Source organism: Canis lupus, chromosome 18 (assembly GCF_048164855.1).
Source record: "Canis lupus baileyi chromosome 18, mCanLup2.hap1, whole genome shotgun sequence".
NCBI classification, from domain to species: Eukaryota; Metazoa; Chordata; class Mammalia; order Carnivora; family Canidae; genus Canis; species Canis lupus.
Window position 1 is genome coordinate 31,959,865 of NC_132855.1, and position 20,102 is coordinate 31,979,966.

The window sequence follows — 20,102 nt, forward strand, 5'->3', positions numbered from 1 at the left end:
TCAAGCTTACTCATGGGAAGATACAGAGCACCACACAGCCTTCAAATATCAGAAGAGAAACTTTGAGGCCACTTATGTGTACATGTTTATTTTAATCTGTAGATTTGCTACTGTTGTTTTCTGCAAACACATACATAATTTTGCCTTAAGAATTACAAATGAGTTTGCAGAAACTCTTCTAAGAGTGGGCTTATGTAAGTCATTTTACTCCATGCTACTTTATGTAATGAACAAAGCAATGTTTTTATGTTTGATTAAATAAAATTGTGTATAACTTTTATTTGACCTGAGCATAGAATTAGACTTGCTATGGAAAAAAATATTTACAGTGTATCATTAATTGAACCTCATCAAATTTATCCATGCTTAACAGCTGTCCAAAGTTCTTCACAATTTGAATTTTTCTATCAAATAACATATTAACTGAACCTGAAACAATGCACTTATTTTTCAAAGTTTGTCTTTAACACCTCTAAAAAGTATGATGCAATGTTTGTAAATGCAGATTAAATACACTGGCAGAAGAATTTAAACCATTTTCATTTATTTTAAGCGAATTTGTGTCTGGAATAAGATCTTCCATTTTAATACTGAAAAGAATGGACAATGGCCTCACAACATTGCCCTCTTCAAATAGCTCCCATAGTACTATATGTTAACGACCTTTTTTCTACATAATAAAAATATTCAGGATTTATTGACTAACTGAGGCTGTTAGCTTTTAAGCTTTTATATTCTTTTCCTCTGTAGCTACCTTTTTAAAAATCATAAATCTTCAAAGCGGGTGAAAATATTATCTGACATAGTATTATAACTTGTTTATAGTTCATAGCCTTCACCTCAGCTTTTATTTCCATGCACTCAATTGGTGTGCTACAATTCCTGCTCTCCATCACAGCTAGCTCCGAAATTTTCCAGACTAATGAACATAATGTTAAAGCAAACAGAGGAAGGTAACCTGGGGTCAAGAACTAGTGGAAACAAATCATTAATAAATAGCAATTTATGTAAGTACATTGTCCTGCTCTCCTTGGAACCTCACTGTTCATCAGTCCTTCTTTGGGAACTTAAGGACTTTTTTTTTTTTTTTCATTTTTCCTAAAGCTACTCACTCTGTTTCCTTGAAACTACACGTGATAAGACTCTGAAGAGTGAAAACATGAATAATAGTATACACTGATGTTTTTCAGTTGTCGCATGTAACTCCCCTAGTTCAATTAAAACAAAAAGCCTATTTGCAACTGCTCTCCTTTGCTGCAGATGAACAAAGGAATACTCCTTCACTAATTCTGAAAGTAACTTGTCACAGTGGGGTTCTAAGGCCTAGTCAAATAATTGTCTTAGTGTACTACCTGCTGTGTTCAATATTGAGTGAAAATGGAAGCCAGGCCCTAACTCTAGCTTATTTCACAATTCTTCTGTTATTTAAATGATTTTAGTCAGTTTGGGGAAAGCCAGACCTTTATAAATTAACAGCAGGGAAATACCAAAGGTGTCAGATTGCATATTTATCATCTTTTTCGTGTAATACTTAAATATGTATTAAGAAGTGACTGACATAAATTAGGCAGATTTCAGAAGCCACAGGCCGTGGCTTGTAGAGGACCCCCTTCTGCTTGACATTTCATCCTTGTCAAAGATCAAATTATTTTAATTTAGGCTGCAAATTATAAGGAATGAAGACTTCTTTGTGGGAATTCCCTGTGGTAATCTGACTTTTGTTGTTACTGCTGCTTGTCAGTGTGCAAAAGATATAATATGCATGCAAATAAGGTTAAAAAATATGTACTATCTAATTATCCAGCCAGTACATTCCACTTGAAGACAGTGGGAGGCCTGACACACAGTATGTGTTTGATTCATTGAGGCCTGCAGGGTATTTACACAAGATTACTTTTAATTATGAAATTAATATCTGTTTATCTAGTATATATAGCGGTAAGTGAGTATACACATGAGCAGAATTCTTTAGTAAAAAGAAATCATCTTAATTTAATACATGAAAAGGAGGAAAAAATCACTTGTTTCTAGGGAAAAAAAAGGCATCATCCAGACCTTGGTTTCACCCCCTTTGAAACAAATTGAATGAAAACTTGGCACCTTCTCTAGATTTGTTTCTAGCCCTGCCAAGTAGACTCAAGATGTCTTGCTTTATTTCACAGTTTTTATATTTTAGTGAACAAGATGCAGTATTAGATTTAGTATGAAGAGGCAAATATGGAAAAAGAGATGTTTTTTGTTTGTTTTTTGTTATTTCATTCTGGTGGAGCATTATCTCTTCTAGGTCCAAAAATCATCGCTGCCATGAGAAAGAGAAAGATGAAGTCATTATCAGTGTTTTGATTTTTTTTTCTGAAATAAGATATGGCAAATAAAACAGTCCCACAACAAATATACTTTCATCTATGAAATGTATATCCCTCACTAACAAAGTTCTCTGTAAAACAAAGTGTTATGTGTTTGCATTGCTTCTCATATCAGCTTACTTACAACTGACAAAGGGAGAATGATATCTGGGATAAATTTATAATAAGTACCACTTTAGAAACCTCAAAGCAAATGAATAAATAAATAATAATTCCAAAAATACAGTATGGCCTTACCACTCTTCACCCAGGTGCATCAGTGGAATCAAACAGAAAATTCAAAAAATTAAAAAGTGGCCACTCTGAATATCACAAAGCATTGTCTGTTTGCAAGTTTCATTTTTCTCATAATCAAAAAGGTGTTTTGTCACCATGCAAACAAATAAAATCTGGCTGAATAATTATTTTTTATTTCTCAATCTATTGTTACAGTAGCTATGGAGTAATGGTGGATTAGAGATTGCTTTTACTGTTGTTCTTGGCATTTCTCTCACTCAGCCTCACTAGTTCTCCATATCCGTTTAGACAATGGTGCCTCTCATTGCCTTTAACACTGTGCTTAGAACTTAATCTAGTACAAGAAAGCATCCTTAGCCACCCTGATGTAATTCAGGTCTCTTTGAACTAGTGATTTTCACTTTATTTTTTTTTTTCTTCAAAGACTATTAAACTACTTCTTTCTCTGCCCAAGCAAGTGAGACCATGAAATATGAATTCTGTTTCCTTACTTTGCCCCATTAGTGGGTTGCAGTGTGTTCTAATCAGGAGGCAGTTATTAAAATTTCTGCCTGAACATTGACTAGACTTCCTAGACTCCACCTCTTTGTAACACATGGGAAATTTGTAGCTGGTTATACAGACACTAATGTGTATCCTTACCAATGGTTTTCTGTAAACAATGATAGACTCATGATTTAATTTGATCATGTTTAAACGATAACTGATTAATGTTCATGGCTACTTTATCTTTTATACTGACATTTAGAGTAGTTATTTGAGTGTTCTCAAAAGGCTTATTTAAATATGAAAGGATCTTGGACTTAAAAACTCTAATTGAAAGATAAGGAAATGCAAAAGAGGAAATCAAGGAAGGAATGATCAAACATCCTATTGTTTCTTTTTTTTTTTTTTTTTCCTTTTTACTGATTAGTGTGATGGAGTACAAATAGATTTAATAAATATCTCCCTGGAAGGAATTGCTATTTTGAATATACCAAGTATGCATGGTGGATCCAATCTTTGGGGAGAGTCTAAGAAAAGACGAAGCCATCGCCGAATAGAGAAAAAAGGGTCTGACAAAAGGACCACACTCACAGATGCGAAAGAGTTGAAGTTTGCAAGTCAGGGTAAGTTTTTCTCAAATTTAATTGTGTTAGCTTGCTTCTAATACACTTTCTAAGGCTGCTTTAAAATTAAAGAGTTTTCCATTGCACTGTAGTCTATATATTTATGCAGTTATATTTTTCATAATATTAGATATGTGTATGTGGTTAAATGAGATCATAATATATTCTAAAATTATATATAAATTGGCTATATTTTTCATGGATTCTTTTCCCTTTATTCTCCTTCTTTGGATCTCACTCTATTCACTCTTCTTCACACAGAAAAGAGAATACGTCTGGGTATTTAGTGGATAATAATATGGGATATATTGCACAAGAAGTTCTGAAATCTGATCATCTTGGTCAGGATGTTTGCGTTGTTGTAACAAGGGCCTGTTAAAGCTAAAGCTTTTCTAATGTTGTGTTGCAAGATTTTTTATTCCTGGCTTTGTTCACTCAGGCTGTGACATCAAAGTTATCTTACATAAAGCTGTTGTTCTAGGTACCACGTATAATGACAGGTTTCAATACCCCCACAAGAAATTTTGGTTATCTGAGGCTATTTTTCCAGAAATTTTATAACAACAATTGAGAGACCTGGGAAACAGATCATAAAAGACTAATAAAATGGGATAGAATAGCTATGGATCCAAATTTTCAATTTCATTGTAATTTAGGTCACACTCAGGCATGACAACTAATTCTTGTTGATAGATTTTATAGACAAAGACATCAAATTGGTACTATTCTAATAATTGGTCATTTTCCAATAATTTATGTATATTTCTTTTATTTTTCAGAGTATACCTAGTTAATACTATCAATGGCATTCAGACAGCCAAGAAAGCATATTGGCCCGCTCAGTGTAACAAAGACAAAATATGGAGAGGTTAGCCTCCTTATGGGCCCAAGAAAAATAAATACAAATATTTTAAAAATAAATAGCAAAATAAAATGCGAAGATGGTTGGTAGGCTCCATGGTGGTGGAAACAGCTTTATCTTTTGGTGTCTTCAGGTATCTGATTCAAGTTCCCATAGCGGGCAGTTACTTCTGTTATATGGAATATGGTGATCATGAGGGTAACAAAGATTGATAGGATTGATAGAGAAAGTATTAGTTATTATTGTCTTGAAATAAGTGCTTATTACAGGCTGTCAAAGACAGAAGTTTTTGAAGCCCCTTAAATATATAGGTAATCCTAAAGAAGTAAATTCTGAAGAGTCATGTAATTTAGTACAAGCAAATTTATATTAACTTAATTAAAATGCTTCATACTCAGAATGAGTATAACTATATGGAAACATGAAGAAATTTTTTTTTTTCTGAAGGAGAAGTACATAAAAGAAATGAGTAGGTTTGTGCCATATGAATTTTAAAGGAAGAAAATGAGACATAGTTATCATTTCACAGGGGTTATTGACATCAATGTTATATTCATATTTAGATATAACATTAATAGTTTTCTATGAAGATTAGTAAAACCTAGTAAAATAATCCATATAATTTCTATATATATAAAACAATTTCCAATTTTATGTGGTTACTAGATACCAATAGTTGGCATGTCCTTTGCATGTTGATATTCCATATATAAATCTAAATTATTCTCAATGTTCATCTGCCAACTGCATTCACCTTTTGAGCCATTGAAGTTTATAAGACTCATGATTATGCTCAACCAGGACAAGTGTCTATTCTATACAACCCCTATGGAGCTACTGCAGGTTTGCTCTTTGCTGCTTCACTCATGGCCCTCTGTATGCTTTTTTCAGGAATACACATTTGAAAAACAGCATAGACAAATCAACCAGAAGTATTGTCATAGACTGTCATTGCCTTTAACTGTATGAAAAGACCTCTCTTCCCATTTTGTCTTCTTACTTAATGTTGTGGAACTATTAGGGCTATATCTCCATAGAGTTGGTAAAGAATAAAGTGGGAACCAGTAGGATTTGTGACAGGTATATATTTTTTCTCAGTACAAACATGGGGGAAAACAATGGAAATCAGAGTTTTTGAAGGTCATTGTATGAGCAATAACAGATGTGTATGTTCATAACTGATTTGGCTCAACTTTTTGCTCCTTCTCTTGAAAACAACGATGGTAGTAGTTTGAGTGTAGTTTTATTCCAAGATAAGGACAATTTCATCTCTAAAAATGACCTTATCAGCTGGATATAAAAAATAGACTATAATATATTAACCAGTATTTCTTTTTTATTAATTTTATGTAGATTTTTTCTTTTTCATTTCGATATATTTGGCAACAGAATAGGCAGAAGTAACTCAAAATCCTTTGAAGATTTGATTGCAGATTTATTTTGTTAACTCATAAATGTCATACTTAATAAGTGAAATTTACTACTTAAAATATCTGCATAAATCCCTTTCCTAAATGGTACATATTTCTATCTTTTGATTTTGTCTTCAGTATCTTGACACAAAAACAATAGTATTAAAAGTGAGAGTCAATCAATATTTCTTCTTTTATCAGTATTTCAAATTTAAATGTCCTTTCAAACTTTCAAACTTACATAAAATGATTATGAGTATTGACTTTAGAATGAATTATGAAAAATACTATTCTAGTTCAACATGTTTATTAGCCCAAATTCACGTTAATATTTTTCACTCTTAAAAATATGTAAAGAAATACAAAAAACTTTATGATATAATTTCCTTTTCAAGAAGTACTTTCTTGAAATATTAACAGCTTTTCTGGTATACCACTGCAAAAAAATTGAAGTTTAAACTAAATATTTACTGTATTGAAATGGATGCTTGTTTTCATAAACTTTAAAAAGCTTCAGGTGGGTAGCAAAGAATAGGGAAAGCACCCATGACTAGATTCTTATAACAAAGATAAATCATTTTATTTAGTAGAAGAATTTAAATTAAAAAAAGGTTTACAATTTTTTAAATTTAAAAACATATTGTAGACCAAAGATTCAGGATCAGGTTTTAGAGAATTAAATCCTCGTCTATATGATGCTCTACATATTCTGGGATTCCAGCACAATTAATTTGCTTGAAATTTTTGAGGACACTCACAGCATAAGATCAGAGTATCTTCAGTTAACAACTTCACTGGTTGGAAATGTTGTGCTTGGTTTAATTCAAGTTGACCAAAATTATAAGTAATTCATTTAATTGCAGTATCATTCTAGCAGAATATTCTGAAACCGTTGGATGCAATTCTGAAACATATTCAGATTCATCTAATTCAGTAGATATTTTCTTTGTAGATTTATCTTTTGTGTTTTGTTTCATTTTTGCTTTTGGAAATACAAATAAGTGTGATCTCTATAGTCAGCATGGTCTTTAAGCACAATCGTAAAGTAGGCCAAGTAGTTATTCACACTCAGGGTTGCTCGTGATTTTTGGTTGCTGAGCTTATCTTTGCTTCCCCCTCTTCTAAAATAAATGTAGGACTTGGAAAGATATCTAATAAAGTCAGTCACATTAATATATAAGTGACTGATTGCAGATCAAAGTAGAGGTATTTGCATTTTAAAAGAAATAAAGGCCTTCAGCCAAACCATTATTATTTTTTTTCAAACCATTATTTTTTGAACTTTGTTTCATTGAGTTATAACTGCAGTTCTTCAGAGGTTCTGTAAAAACTTGGCTCAAACTAATTATTGCTATACTTGGGAAATATAGAAAAAACTATAATAAAAACACACTAAGGTGTGCTTTATAAAAACATTTTGTCGTATTAATGACTCTAACATCATTAAATTCTGCTACCAAATAAAGAGAGCTTCCTGTCTGCCTCTTGCTCCTCATCTTCTTCATTCTCCATAGATAGATAAAAAGATAGATATTCATAGCTAGACATACACATTTACATGTAAATGAAAACATAAATAAAGTGAGTAAAAAATATCATTAATTAGAAAGTCTGTAGCTCTGCAATGATCATTTTTAAAATATATATCTTTGCGTATTTCATGAGGATCATTGTACAAATGGGTACATTACCACCACAGTGCATGTGAATCACACACAATTAAAAGGCCCGTGAGCTCAAATATGTCTGTTTGGAATAAGTAATAAATAGTACATAACAATCAGTGGAAGTGAAAACAAAGTTATAATAATTAGTATTTTAAATGAAAATGGAAATGACTTTTTAGAAAAATTTTTGCTCATAGAGAAATTGCATTAGCTAACTACCTCACAAAAATAGGCTTGTATTAGCTTATATATCAAGTGTACTTTTATTAGAGATATGTGGTATAAACACACTTCCAGCTGCAGCTAAAGAGCCTTTTTTATGGCTGAATAATATTCCATTGTATATTCGCTTTATCCATTCATTAATCGAGGATACTTGGGCTGCTTCTATATCTTGGCTGTTGTAACTAATGCTGCTATAAACATAAGGATGCATGTATTCTAAAAAGACCTTTAAAAAGTATCTTTTAACCAAACAGTGAAAACCTCTCAAGTAATATGAACAGTTTACAGTTATTCTAATGGTTTTAGCTTTGAAGATACAAGTCCAACTATTCCACTTTCCAGAAACGAAAGCAGAATGGTCTAAGACAGCCACATGAGATGGAATAATATCATAGCATTTACAATCACATACTTCTCTGGATCAGTATATTCTTAAGTCGCACATCCAAAATAAAATGCAGAAATTTATGAAAATAGGATAAAAAGTGACACTGCAACTGTTGATCAGAAAAACTCTGTTATTCTCATGGATTGAGTATACTAAAAGTATCAGCAGATTGAACCTTGAAAATTTATTTGTACAAATAAAATCTACATTTTCTTTCATTTACTGATTTTTAAATGTTACATTATTTGAAAAAAAAAGTTAACTACTCTAAAAAGTTTGAAACCACTAAGCAAAAGTAATGATATTCAAACAAAAGAGGTTCAGATATTTGCCAGGAGCTATTGGAGACACTATGTAGAAGCAGCTGGACCTCCTGCTTGAAACCTCATTAGCTAGATGGCTGTCCACCACACACATGGATACTACTAGCCAGGTACCACAAAAGTTTATTTTAAAAACTAATTTACATATGATATTAACCATGAAATTCTCAATGATTTCATTCCCATTTACCAATGCTAATTATTTTATTTGGGGAGAACTTCCCAGAAGTGAGACATAGACTCTACTGGGAAAATTGAAATGCTTTAAGCAGTACACAGATGGATATTTTAAAGTTTAGTAGTTTTAATATGTACTATTATAGTTGTTGTAGGGGATGCTGGGTTGTTGTTTGTTTTTTAATTTGTAATTGTATCCTCAATTTTAGTTTTGAAATAAATCTATTTAAGCAAAAATGTGGTAAAAAACAAATCTGAATGATACAGGAGGTATTTGAATAAGGCAAAGATTGCAAAGGTGAGATAGGAAAGAGTAGTTTAGAAAGTCACACTAAGCTAACATGACAGCTCTCACCACTTCCTATCATTCACATAGCCCTAATTTTGAACATTTATCGTGAACATTCTTCTTCATCATCTTGCATAAAATTACTGTGTCTCAGTTCCCCAAGAAGAAGCTTTTCTCTGGGCTTAATGCTCCTCTCCCTTCCTCTCTGATGTTCTTGAGTTGTGCTGGGGAAGACTAAATCTTTGATTCTTCTTAGAAGCCAAAGGAAAGGGACTATGCATCTGACTGGCTGACAAGGAGTCTCTCCTCATCAAATGACTTTATTATTTTTTTTTAAACTCTGAGGAAATGGGAAGAACAAGTCAGTCCAAACAAGACTGATCAAAGAGAATAAATGAGTTGGTATTTGTGAAAACTTGGCAAAATGTGAATTTCTTTGCCTCTGAAGATAAATGAGGTTACTGGCTTTTTTGTGTCTGTCTTTAAAACAGGGATGGTGAGTTCTGGAAGAGTTGAGATTAATCTATGTGTGCTGTGCATTGTATTGCCTGGATAAGTGCACAAATAGCATTTAAATAGTAAGACCCTGACACTTTTTATGCCTTATAGAAGTTATACTTCTCTAAAAGTTGTTGTAAGGAATATTGTCATCCATTATTATCAATTTTTCTAGACATTTCTATGGGTTATTTGGGGTGATTTAGAAGGCAGTGTTTTAAGTTGTCTAAATATAAACTGCAATATTCATTTTAGAACTGTAGATGATGTATTTGGCATTCAAACACCGGCAAGCAGAACAATTTCCAAGCATTTAAATTCAGTGATTAAATCAATTAAATTTAGAAACAAGGAAAGGATTTCATGCTGCATTATTATACCTGGATCTTAAAATTGTTGAAAAAAGATTAGAGCATTTGAGATCTTACATTTCACAAAAATATATGCATACACTAATACCTTGATAATTTTTATTGGTTGAAAATGGATCCAAACATTTGCTATCTAGTAACCTTTAAGGAGATATCTCAAATGAGTTCCTAATTGTATGTTTTTAAACTAACTCCTTTAAAAATTTCCCACAATGGCTAATGCAAATAATATCACATACTTAACTATCTAAATATCAAAGTTTCTGTTTGCAGTTGAATATTGAATCATACACTTGAATGTCTTAATGTGATAGCTCTATTTTACAAAAGGCATGCTTCTAAAGTTTATAAAACAGTAATAAAGAATTAAAGGATATAAAACATATTGTATGTAAAAATAGATATGTATTTTTGAAATATAAGTCTGTCCACTCTTATCTTTGCTCTAGCTGTCCTATAAAAGTATATATATTATGAAGAAGCATTTATGAACTTCCTATTTGTCACAGCACTATAAGACTGCAGAGAAACTGCTAGCCTCCTAGAAATTTGGAAAAAAGAAATCATAAGTATGAGTAAGTTATTATTTATGAACATTTGAAGCATCAGATGGCAGTCTTTAGAATTAGCATCATTGCCCTTTTTCCTCATGTTCAACAGTGAAATTTTCAAAATCTGACATGCAGGATTCTAGAAACAAAGTCTGATGTGTAGTATAATTCTGGGAACAAAATCTAACATGCAGCATAATTCTAGAACTTCTTATACTGAAATTGGTAAGTCCACAAAATTATTTCAATATAAGCAGACAAGTAATCATTTAAACATGAAATGGTATTTTCTAATACATAAATTAGATAATTGCTATTAAGAGTTTATTCTGGAAAACAAATTGAAATAAGAAAATGGAGAAAATCCGAATAACAGGTAGGTAGGAAAAGGCAGAACAAGGAGCACATAGCTTCCACCTAATGAATCTGGGAAAACTTGAAACAAATTAGATTTTTGTAGCAGTTGCATTTAGAAAAATATATGACCTGGCACTCAATCTAGTAAATACAAAAGAAGGAAAGGGATTTGTTTATTTGAGGTTTTAAATTAAAGCTCAGCTGTTACCTTCTCTGACTTCTGAGGCAGAATACCTCCTTTACTTTCAAATGCTAATGCTATACTGATACCCTTCTACATTTCTAGCTATTGATTTTAATTGTAATTTCAGAGAAAGATGGAAAATATAAATGCTCTAATGGGTCATTTTCTCTACGATGTTGATGTCTAATATCAGTGATAAAAGGACCATCTTACTTGTTTCTGTGACATAGTATCCAATCCTGAGTCTGTTGAAAACAATAGCAGGTCATCTACCCAGGCTGAGGATGCATTATAATTTCAAATAAATTTAACTTATGCAGTGTTGGAAATATAAAGTACATTTCCAAGTTAAATAAATATTGACTGATTACATAAGCCTCAACTAATTAAATAACACTTGTAGAGCTTGCTTTCAAATAGTAGTGACATAAAGTTCCCAAATATGAGGCCATTCTTAGAAGTTTCCTAAATATAAAGCTCTACAGTAATCTTGCTATTTGACAATGATAATTTAAAGCTCATGTAATAGATGTACCCCAGCGAACTTGAAATAATTTTTCCTATAATCAGGATATATAGCAATAAGGGAGAATTAAAAAAAATAGTTAAGTATGAAAGAACTATCAACAAGATATAAAACCAACTACAAAAATTGTTAAACATGAGTCATAGTTCTTTTTTTTTTCCATTGGTATTTTAAAAATCATGTTTTCTTTTCTGTCATGATAGAAAATAATTACCAAAAAACAAAAAAACTAATCTCACTGAGATTGGAATTTCAATTGCACCATCTTGTGGAATGACACCTTATTTAAAGATTTCAAGTCATTCAGGGAGAAGTATTAGACTTGTATTTGCCTCTCTTTATTTATAAGCTGTTGGGTGTTTTTCTAATTGCCTTAATGGATGTGAGGAAACCACAACAATCTATCACCTGGTCCTTCTTGCACTAGTTCCTTGAACTTCCTAAGGGTGGCCTTTGGAAGGAGGTCCATTCGGGGGTCCATTAGGGAGCAAAGAGACTTCTTTCTTAAAAAGAGTCAAATTCCACCACCTACTTAATTATCTTTGAGCTGTATGGATTTGAGTTAACCAAAGCAGCTAACCTTAGAAGTTCCATTGCCAGGGATCCCTGGGTGGCGCAGCGGTTTGGCGCCTGCCTTTGGCCCAGGGCGCGATCCTGGAGACCTGGGATCGAATCCCACGTCGGGCTCCTGGTGCATGGAGCCTGCTTCTCCCTCTGCCTGTGTCTCTGCCTCTCTCTCTCTCTCTCTCTGTGACTATCCTAAATAAATAAATAAAATATTAAAAAAAAAAAGAAGTTCCATTGCCATGAATTTAGTTTATATAAATAAAGTCCTTTATTGTATAGAGCTAGTTAACATATCAATAGTAGTTTGTTGGACAACATCCAGGCAACTATTTTCGTGGAAATTAATAAAGATTCGTATAGATCATCTTTCCCTCCATTGTGGATAAGTATTCTCCTGGCTTAATGTTCTGTTGTTCTTCTTTTGGTAACCTGTGGATTTATAAACTAAGGGTTTGTTGTTTTTTGTTTTTTGTTTTTTTTTTAAGATTTTATTTATTTATTCATGACAGACGCAGAGAGAGAGAGAGAGAGAGGCAGAGACACAGGCAGAGGGAGAATCAGGCTCCATGCAGGAAGCCCGATGTGGGACTCGATCCCAGGTCTCCAGGATCACGTTGTGGGCTGAAGGTGGCCGCTGGGCCACTGGGGCTGCCCAACTCACGGGTTTTTGATGTCTTTTTTAGACAGTTAGTGTCTGTTGGCTGCTGTAGAGTACAACTATTAATCAGAGTAAGGTAAAAATTGATGCCTGAATGTTATAAGGTGACAGTCATTTGAAATAAGAGTAATAATCTCCATGGATAAACATGACTAATTTAAATGAGCCCTAGGGAATTTTTTTTTTTAGAAAGTTCAAATGCCTGATGAATGCTACACTGTTATTCTAATTATCCTGTAATATGGCATAAAATAACAATCTCATTTCATCCTTTTATTTACAAAGCTGCTCCCATTATCATTATATTTTACCTGTTCAAGCTCTGAAAGATTGTTCCTCCTTGAGAGATTCATTAAAAGAGAATAATTATATTATATTTCACAGATTGGCTGAAAGAAAATGTATCTTTGAACAATTCCATTTCCCTGAACAGTTGTTCATTTCAAGGTGGAAGACAGGTCTATTAAGTACCTTCTACCCTTTTTAAACATGTCAAAGCTAACCATTAATACTGAAATTAGTAATTTGGTTCTGATTTAATGAAAGAATCAGCTGCTATTTGTAGAACTCAATTTCTGTGGCTGAGAAAAACACAGTGTTTTCAAAATATTGAATAACAAAATATATTTAACTATCTTTTTTATGCACAATGATTTAAATTCATGTCTTTTCTGATACCTAAAGCCCTTAACATACTTTTTCCCAACCTATGATGCCTGTGGATATGTACTTCTCCATCCAAAAAACTACAGAAGACATTTTCTAACTATGTAGCATTCAAATTTTCAGAGTATCTTGTTAAATGAATAGTAAGAGATAGAAAATCAACCAATATCAACAAACATATAGTTTTTAAATTTACTGTAAGAAAGGTTCATGGGATTTGTAATTAAATGTCTTTTCAAAATTAAAAAGAGTCATGTGCACAAATATGTGACTTCAATAAAAATTAGATTTGACAGAAGTCACTTCATATTGAAACATGTTGGTGTTGTAAAAAAAAAAAAAAAAAAGCTATCCATGGTCACATGCAAGTAAATACCCTAACTCTTAAAGTTCTCTGGCAAATAATTAAGCAGTAATGAAATAATATATTAATCATTGATGGTTTTGCCAAGCTTTGTGTGTTTGATCATAAGCACTTTCTTCCCTAAGAGTCCTTGCATTATAGTCTTTTCTTAGCATTGCCCTGCCAGCTCACAAAAATAGAAGTGCCGAGGATATCTGGTGTGCATGGTGAGAAGCAAGGAAAGGAGTCAACCCATCTTTTACCCAGTATAAAAGTATAAAAAATATTATTTGATTTTTAAAAGACAGTAATTGTATCAAATTTAAATAGTAATTTTGAATGTGTTAGATTTGAAGAGCTCTCAGAGATACAGAATGCATTAACTGTATCATTTTAAAAGTGTGTAACTAAAATATGCTGACATATTGGCAGTGCTGCTTTGAGTCAGAGGTTGAATCTGAGATTTTGTACATTTTGTAGTTAGGTGTTATTTCTAAATTCTTCATTCATGTGTTTTCTTTTTATTAATGAAAACTGTTTCCTCTACGGGAATTCTATAAGGTCTTTATCTTATTTGTCTTGATAAAATGGATCAGTTAGATCTCTATTGCATTTTTGTTTTTCATTTTTGCTGTTTGGTTTCTGAATGTTTTATAAATGTTACATTTGCAAACTTTTCATCCAAATGTTCATACAGAAGTCAGCAGTTAAAAAGAAACTATTCAGTTGATTTCATTCTTGAAGAAAGGCATGAATATGGTAAGGTAGGTTTATGGTAGACCCTGAAATTTATGGTATTTATGGTAGATCCTGAAACTTAACTTCCTGTACAAATCAAGAAACTATTCAGTTTTCCAAAATATTGCAAACAAACAAAATAAAATAAATTCATTAGTTTTGGCATAAAACTTGAATTAAACCAAAAAAAATAGTATGACTTTTTTTTTAAAGATTTATTTATTTATCCATTCAGAGAGAGCGAGAGAGAGACAGAGACACAGGCAGAGGGAGAAGCAGGCTCCATGCAGGAAGCCCGATGTGGGACTTGATCCCGGGTCTCCAGGATCACACCCTGGGCTGCAGGCGGCACTAAACCGCTGCGCCACCAGGGCTACCCTAGTATGACATTTTAAATCTCTCTGATGGAATTTAATAAATCAGGATATTTACTAGTGAGTACCCCCAAAGCCTTTATCAGTTAAGTGCTGTGACACAGTTTGTGTGTGTAAGGGCATGCATGCATGTTTGTGTGGTGTGTGTGTGCGTGTGTGTATGCATGGGCATATATACTGAATTCACTTATGGAGAAAGAATAATGGGCAGGTGGATTACAAAATGATGCATGGTAGAAGAACATCACTGGAACACGAATTGTTTTGGAAGTGCCAATCAAAATTAGGGAACCAAACGAAAGAAGATAAGTTTTATTTTGTTTGAATAGAGGAAGAGAGAGTGGTAGTACAAAATATTCTCTAAACATTTTCCCAGGGAAAATAGAAATCATTATACCAAGGGAAAATGAGGATGAAAATAGGTAGAAGGGAATTCTCTCTTTTTTTTTTTTTTTTTTTTTGTCTTCCTTTTCTTCTACTACTTGTCATCCTTGGAGAATAATGTACTCTTCATATTTCATCCTTCTTCTCCCTCAATATGAGAAGGCCCATCCTAGAAGTATCCTGCCCTGGTAGCTAGCCAACTTACTCCCTTGATTGGTCCTTTTAGCAAATTTACACCTATTCATGGATCAGATGACAGTAGCTTCTGAAGGTCTGTATTCCTACAGACTTATTTTAATCTAATACTGTGATGACTTTGTGTGTGATAACTTTTTTTTTGTATTTTTAAAATTGAGATATACTTGACACACAGTATTCTGTAAGTTTAAGTTATAACACTTGTTGATTTGATACATTTATGTATTACAATATGATTACCACTGTAGAGTTAGCTAACACTTCTAGCACAGTAAATGATTAAGATCCAGTCTCTTAGTAACTTTGAAGTTTATAGGGCAATACTGTGGACTATGCTATACAGATTTTTCTTCCTTTTTGTTTTCTGTCTTCCTGTGATAAAAAGAAGTTATGTTCCATGAGAAGAAAAGAAACAAGAATTAATATTACACCAGTTGTTGGTCTTACAAAGAATTCTCATTTTCATCTGGGCTGTCTTCTTTCTATATTCTTTTCAAGTCAGAAGCCTCTGAAAGAAAAGACTTTTGACATGGAGGTTGAAGGCTAGTGAATTTCTTACAGACTGGCTTTAGTTTCTGGTTTTCAATTCAATAAGTGCATGGCCATAATAAGTTCTATGGTAAAAAAGAGAAAGAAATTCGTGATCTCAGACTAGTTATTAACTTGGCCAAGTCTGTTTCCTAACCTGTATAAATGGAGATAATCGTTTCTGATTTTTTTTTACCTTATAGGGTGATTTGTACATTTCAATACATTTCAAATAATTTACTGTAGAAATCTAAGATGGCCTTATTATTATTTTATCAACTTAAAAATATGCAGAAGACTATCACTAGATTTAGTGTGAAGTACTTCTAACACTTGGCCTGCATTTGTGAGAGAGGTGGCAAAGGTTAAGAGGTCATTTCTCCATCTATGGAACGGTAACCTTTCTAAGAATGACTCCTGATCCCACTAAATTACAAATAAATAGGTTCTTTATTTCAGATCATGACAAATGTTTCCTTTTCTGAAAAACTGCATTATGATTAAGCAGCAGAGTTCTCAACACTTGAAATCTTTAAATGAGCTCTGTTGTGGAAGTAAGGTATTGACTGCGTTCTGAGCCTCCTTTGAATTAAAAGTTGTTTATCTGGACACCTGAGTGGCTCAGTGGTTGAGCATCTGCCTTTGGCTCAGGTCGTGATCCTGGGGTCCTGGGATCAAGTCTCCCATAAGGCTCCTGTGGGGAGCCTGCTTCTCCCTCTGCCTATGTCTCTGCCTCTCTCTGTGTGTCTCTCATGAATAAATAAATAAAATATTTTAAAAAGTTATCATCCCTTTCCAAGAAAGGCACAATTCCTATTAGAATGTTTATACCAATGGAAGTTGATTAAAATACAGTTGACTCTTTCCCCTGTGTGTTAGAATGATTGAAATATTTAGTTTATGCCTGTTAGTTTAGTCTCTTTCTGTCTCCTCATTTGTTACTTTCTACCTCCTGGTGAATCATGGAACACAGTGTTTACTTTCTGCATTGCCTTTGATTGTAGGTCTTTCATCTCTCACTTTCTTATAGAGATTGTAAAATTGTGGTGACCATAGTACTGATTCCTTGGGAGCCTCATAAGCCAATTGCTCATGACCACTCCCCATTGATTTTGCAGTAAAGACCAAGTCACCTTAGCAACCAGTTCAGACTGTGCTTGCTGCTCTTAAATTTCTGCTTACCTCTTGGTGGTACAAAGCATTACTTGTGATTCACCAAGATGTTTCTAAGAGCCCTTTCTAAGTAGGCTGTACTGGAAAGCACAAACTGCCTAACAAATTAATGACCTTGTGAGGTGCTGCCTGCTGGGGTGAAAATCAATTGTAAGGGAGGACAGGGGATAGGTAATGGGCCCCAGCAAGGCTGCAAAACTCTTTTCAAACTGGTGCTGACTGTGTGCCAGTAGATGTGGCAATAACTGTCAACGAGATTTATGGCCCTTTCACATAGACTCAGTAAGAAGGGAAGGTTGAAGGACTTCTGTGATTTTGTTTAGAGTTCAGTGTATCCTGCTTTGGAACAACTCTTTCTAGGCTACAGGGCTGCAGTTTCATTGCGGGTCATTCACAATTCTCAGGGAAGCCTTTTGCATAGTCTCAAGACTTTGAATTTTTGAATTGTTCTTGCATGTTCTGTTTTATTGTTGATGGTAACATTGATGCTACTACTTTTAAATTAAAAAGGAAAAAAATCTCACAGAGTTAGAGTGTGGAATGTCTACATTCTCATAAAATATAGAAAGTTTAATCATTGTTCATATTATTTTGCCATCTGAGAATAATACTCTAATATTTGCACAGAAAAGTGTCATACATGTATAGTTGATGCATTTTGACAAAGTGAACACATTTATTTAACCACTCTCCCAGATTGAGAAATAGAATAATACCAAGACCACAGAAGCACCTCTCCCCTACACGTGTCCTACTTCTAAGTTCTGTTACTATGAATAAGTTCTGCTGGTTTTTGAATTTTATATAAACAAAATCATATAGCATATATTCATTTATGTCCGGCTTCTTTAGTTTAATATTTTCATTACTTGATAGTATCCATTATATGAATGTCCAGTTGTTGGGGGTTTTTCCCGCATGGAGCTATTTTAAATTCTATCACTGTGAACATTATTGTACAGGTCTTTGGATGTGTATATATATTTCTTCTTGGTATGGACTGAAAAATTAAAATTTCTGGGCCATGGAGTATATATATATGTTCAATTTTCTTAGATATACTAAAAGTGGTTGTACAGATTTACACTCCAATCAGTGGTATATGTACTTCCAGATGCTCCATATCCTCAGCAACACTTTGGATGACGAGTCTTTTAAATTTAGCCATTCTAGTGTATTGTCTTTTAAATATGCATGCTACTGATGGCTAATGATGTGGAGTACCATATTACATGACCAGGTTATTGGATGTTCTCTTTTTTGAAATGTATGTCAAAATCTTTTGCCCATTTTTTTAAATTGGCATTTCCCTATTTATCTATTTGTACTTGAAAGAACTAGAGTCTTTATTGGCTCTGTGGGTTGAAACTATATTCTCCCACTTGGGCTTGCCTATTTACTTTGTTATTGGCATCTTTTGAAAATTACATCTTGGGCAGCCCCGGTGGCTCAGCAGTTTAGCACCGCCTTCAGCCCAGGGCCTGATCCTGGGGTCCCAGGATCAAGTCCCATGTCAGGCTCCCAGCATGGAGCTTGCTTCTCCCTTTGCCTGTGTCTCTATGCCTCTCTCTCTCTCTCATGAATGAATAAATAAATAAAATCTTTAAAAAAAAAGAAAATTACATCTTAATTTTATTGAAGTTCAGTGTATTGATTTACTCTTTGGAGATTATTACTTTTAAATCTGTGGTTAGTTCTTTTTTAATTTTTTAACATCTCCTGTGTTATTTTAGAGATGCTTTATTTGTTTAACTTTAACATTTAAATGAAATTGATTTTTGTACATGGTTTAAGATCATTCAATTTACAGAGTACTGATTACTGAAAAAGTTCCTACCTCACTTATCACTGGTAACATAATCTTGATTCACATGTCCATTTGTGTGTTGATTTTTTCTGGATTCTGTATTTCACACTAACATTAAGCAAACTTTTTCTATAATGTCAGATAGTAAATATCTTAACTTTTGAGATCATATGATCTCTATTGTATCTACTCTACTCTGTCACATTAGCAGAAAAGTAGTCAGAGACAATACCTAAATGAATGGGCATGGATGTATTCCAATAAAATTTTACTTACAGAAACAGAAAGCAGAGCAGATTTGGCCCAAGGCCACAGTTTGCTGAATCTGTCCAACATCATTGGTCTATTTGTCAATTCTTATGCCAATCAGCACTGTCCTAATTAATGTTTTATTCCTCTAGAACATTTACTTTCTCTTTTTCTGACACATTTTAGAACTAGCTTGTTATTTCCTCCCCTCTAAAAAAATAAATAATAACAGAAATTTTACTGGAACTGCATGATGATTTAGGAAAAATTGACATCTTTACAGTTTGTGTTTTTCAGTTCAGGATATGCTGTATCTTTGCATTTATTTAGGTCTTAATTTCTCATGATAGTGGTTTTTAGTCTTCTATGTAGTAGTCCTGCCTTGATATTTTATATTTTTGTGTGTTATTCTAGATAATATTTTTTCACCATTTATTTTGTAATTTTCTTTTGCTGTTATACAGATACAGAACTTTCTAAAGCCAGTTATCAGTTCTAACAAAAAGTCTGTAGATTACGGTGGATTTTAAATATAGGTAATCATGTCCTAAAAGAGTGATGAAAGTTTTACTTTTTTTCTTTTTCTACTATTGCATCTTGTCATCATTTTTCTTTTTCTTGTTTCCCTAAAGTTTCCATACAACACTGAATATAAGTGGTGATAGTAGACATTTACATTGGAAGGTGGGAGGGTAGATTTCAATATTTCACCATTCATCTGCTGTTTCCCATGTACTTTTATAGATACACCTTAGCAGACTAAAGATTTTCCCTTTAAGTTTACGAGGTTCTATTATAAATGGATGTTGGATTTTATCAAATTCTTGTTTTATATCTATTGAAAGAACTCCATAAATTTTCTTTTCCATTCTGTG

The 20,102-nt window shown here is 33.1% G+C and overlaps 1 protein-coding gene across 8 annotated transcripts in view; it reads left to right on the forward strand.

Moving 5' to 3' along the window:
• The window catches only part of DGKB (diacylglycerol kinase beta), a 694,510-nt gene that overhangs the window by 509,522 nt on the left and 164,886 nt on the right, over nt 1-20,102 (forward strand). For all 8 annotated transcript variants that reach the window (XM_072783961.1, XM_072783954.1, XM_072783956.1 and 5 more), the window contains one exon: nt 3,517-3,712. In XM_072783961.1, the coding sequence (XP_072640062.1) occupies nt 3,517-3,712 (196 nt within the window). The remainder of the gene's footprint in view (nt 1-3,516; nt 3,713-20,102) is intronic.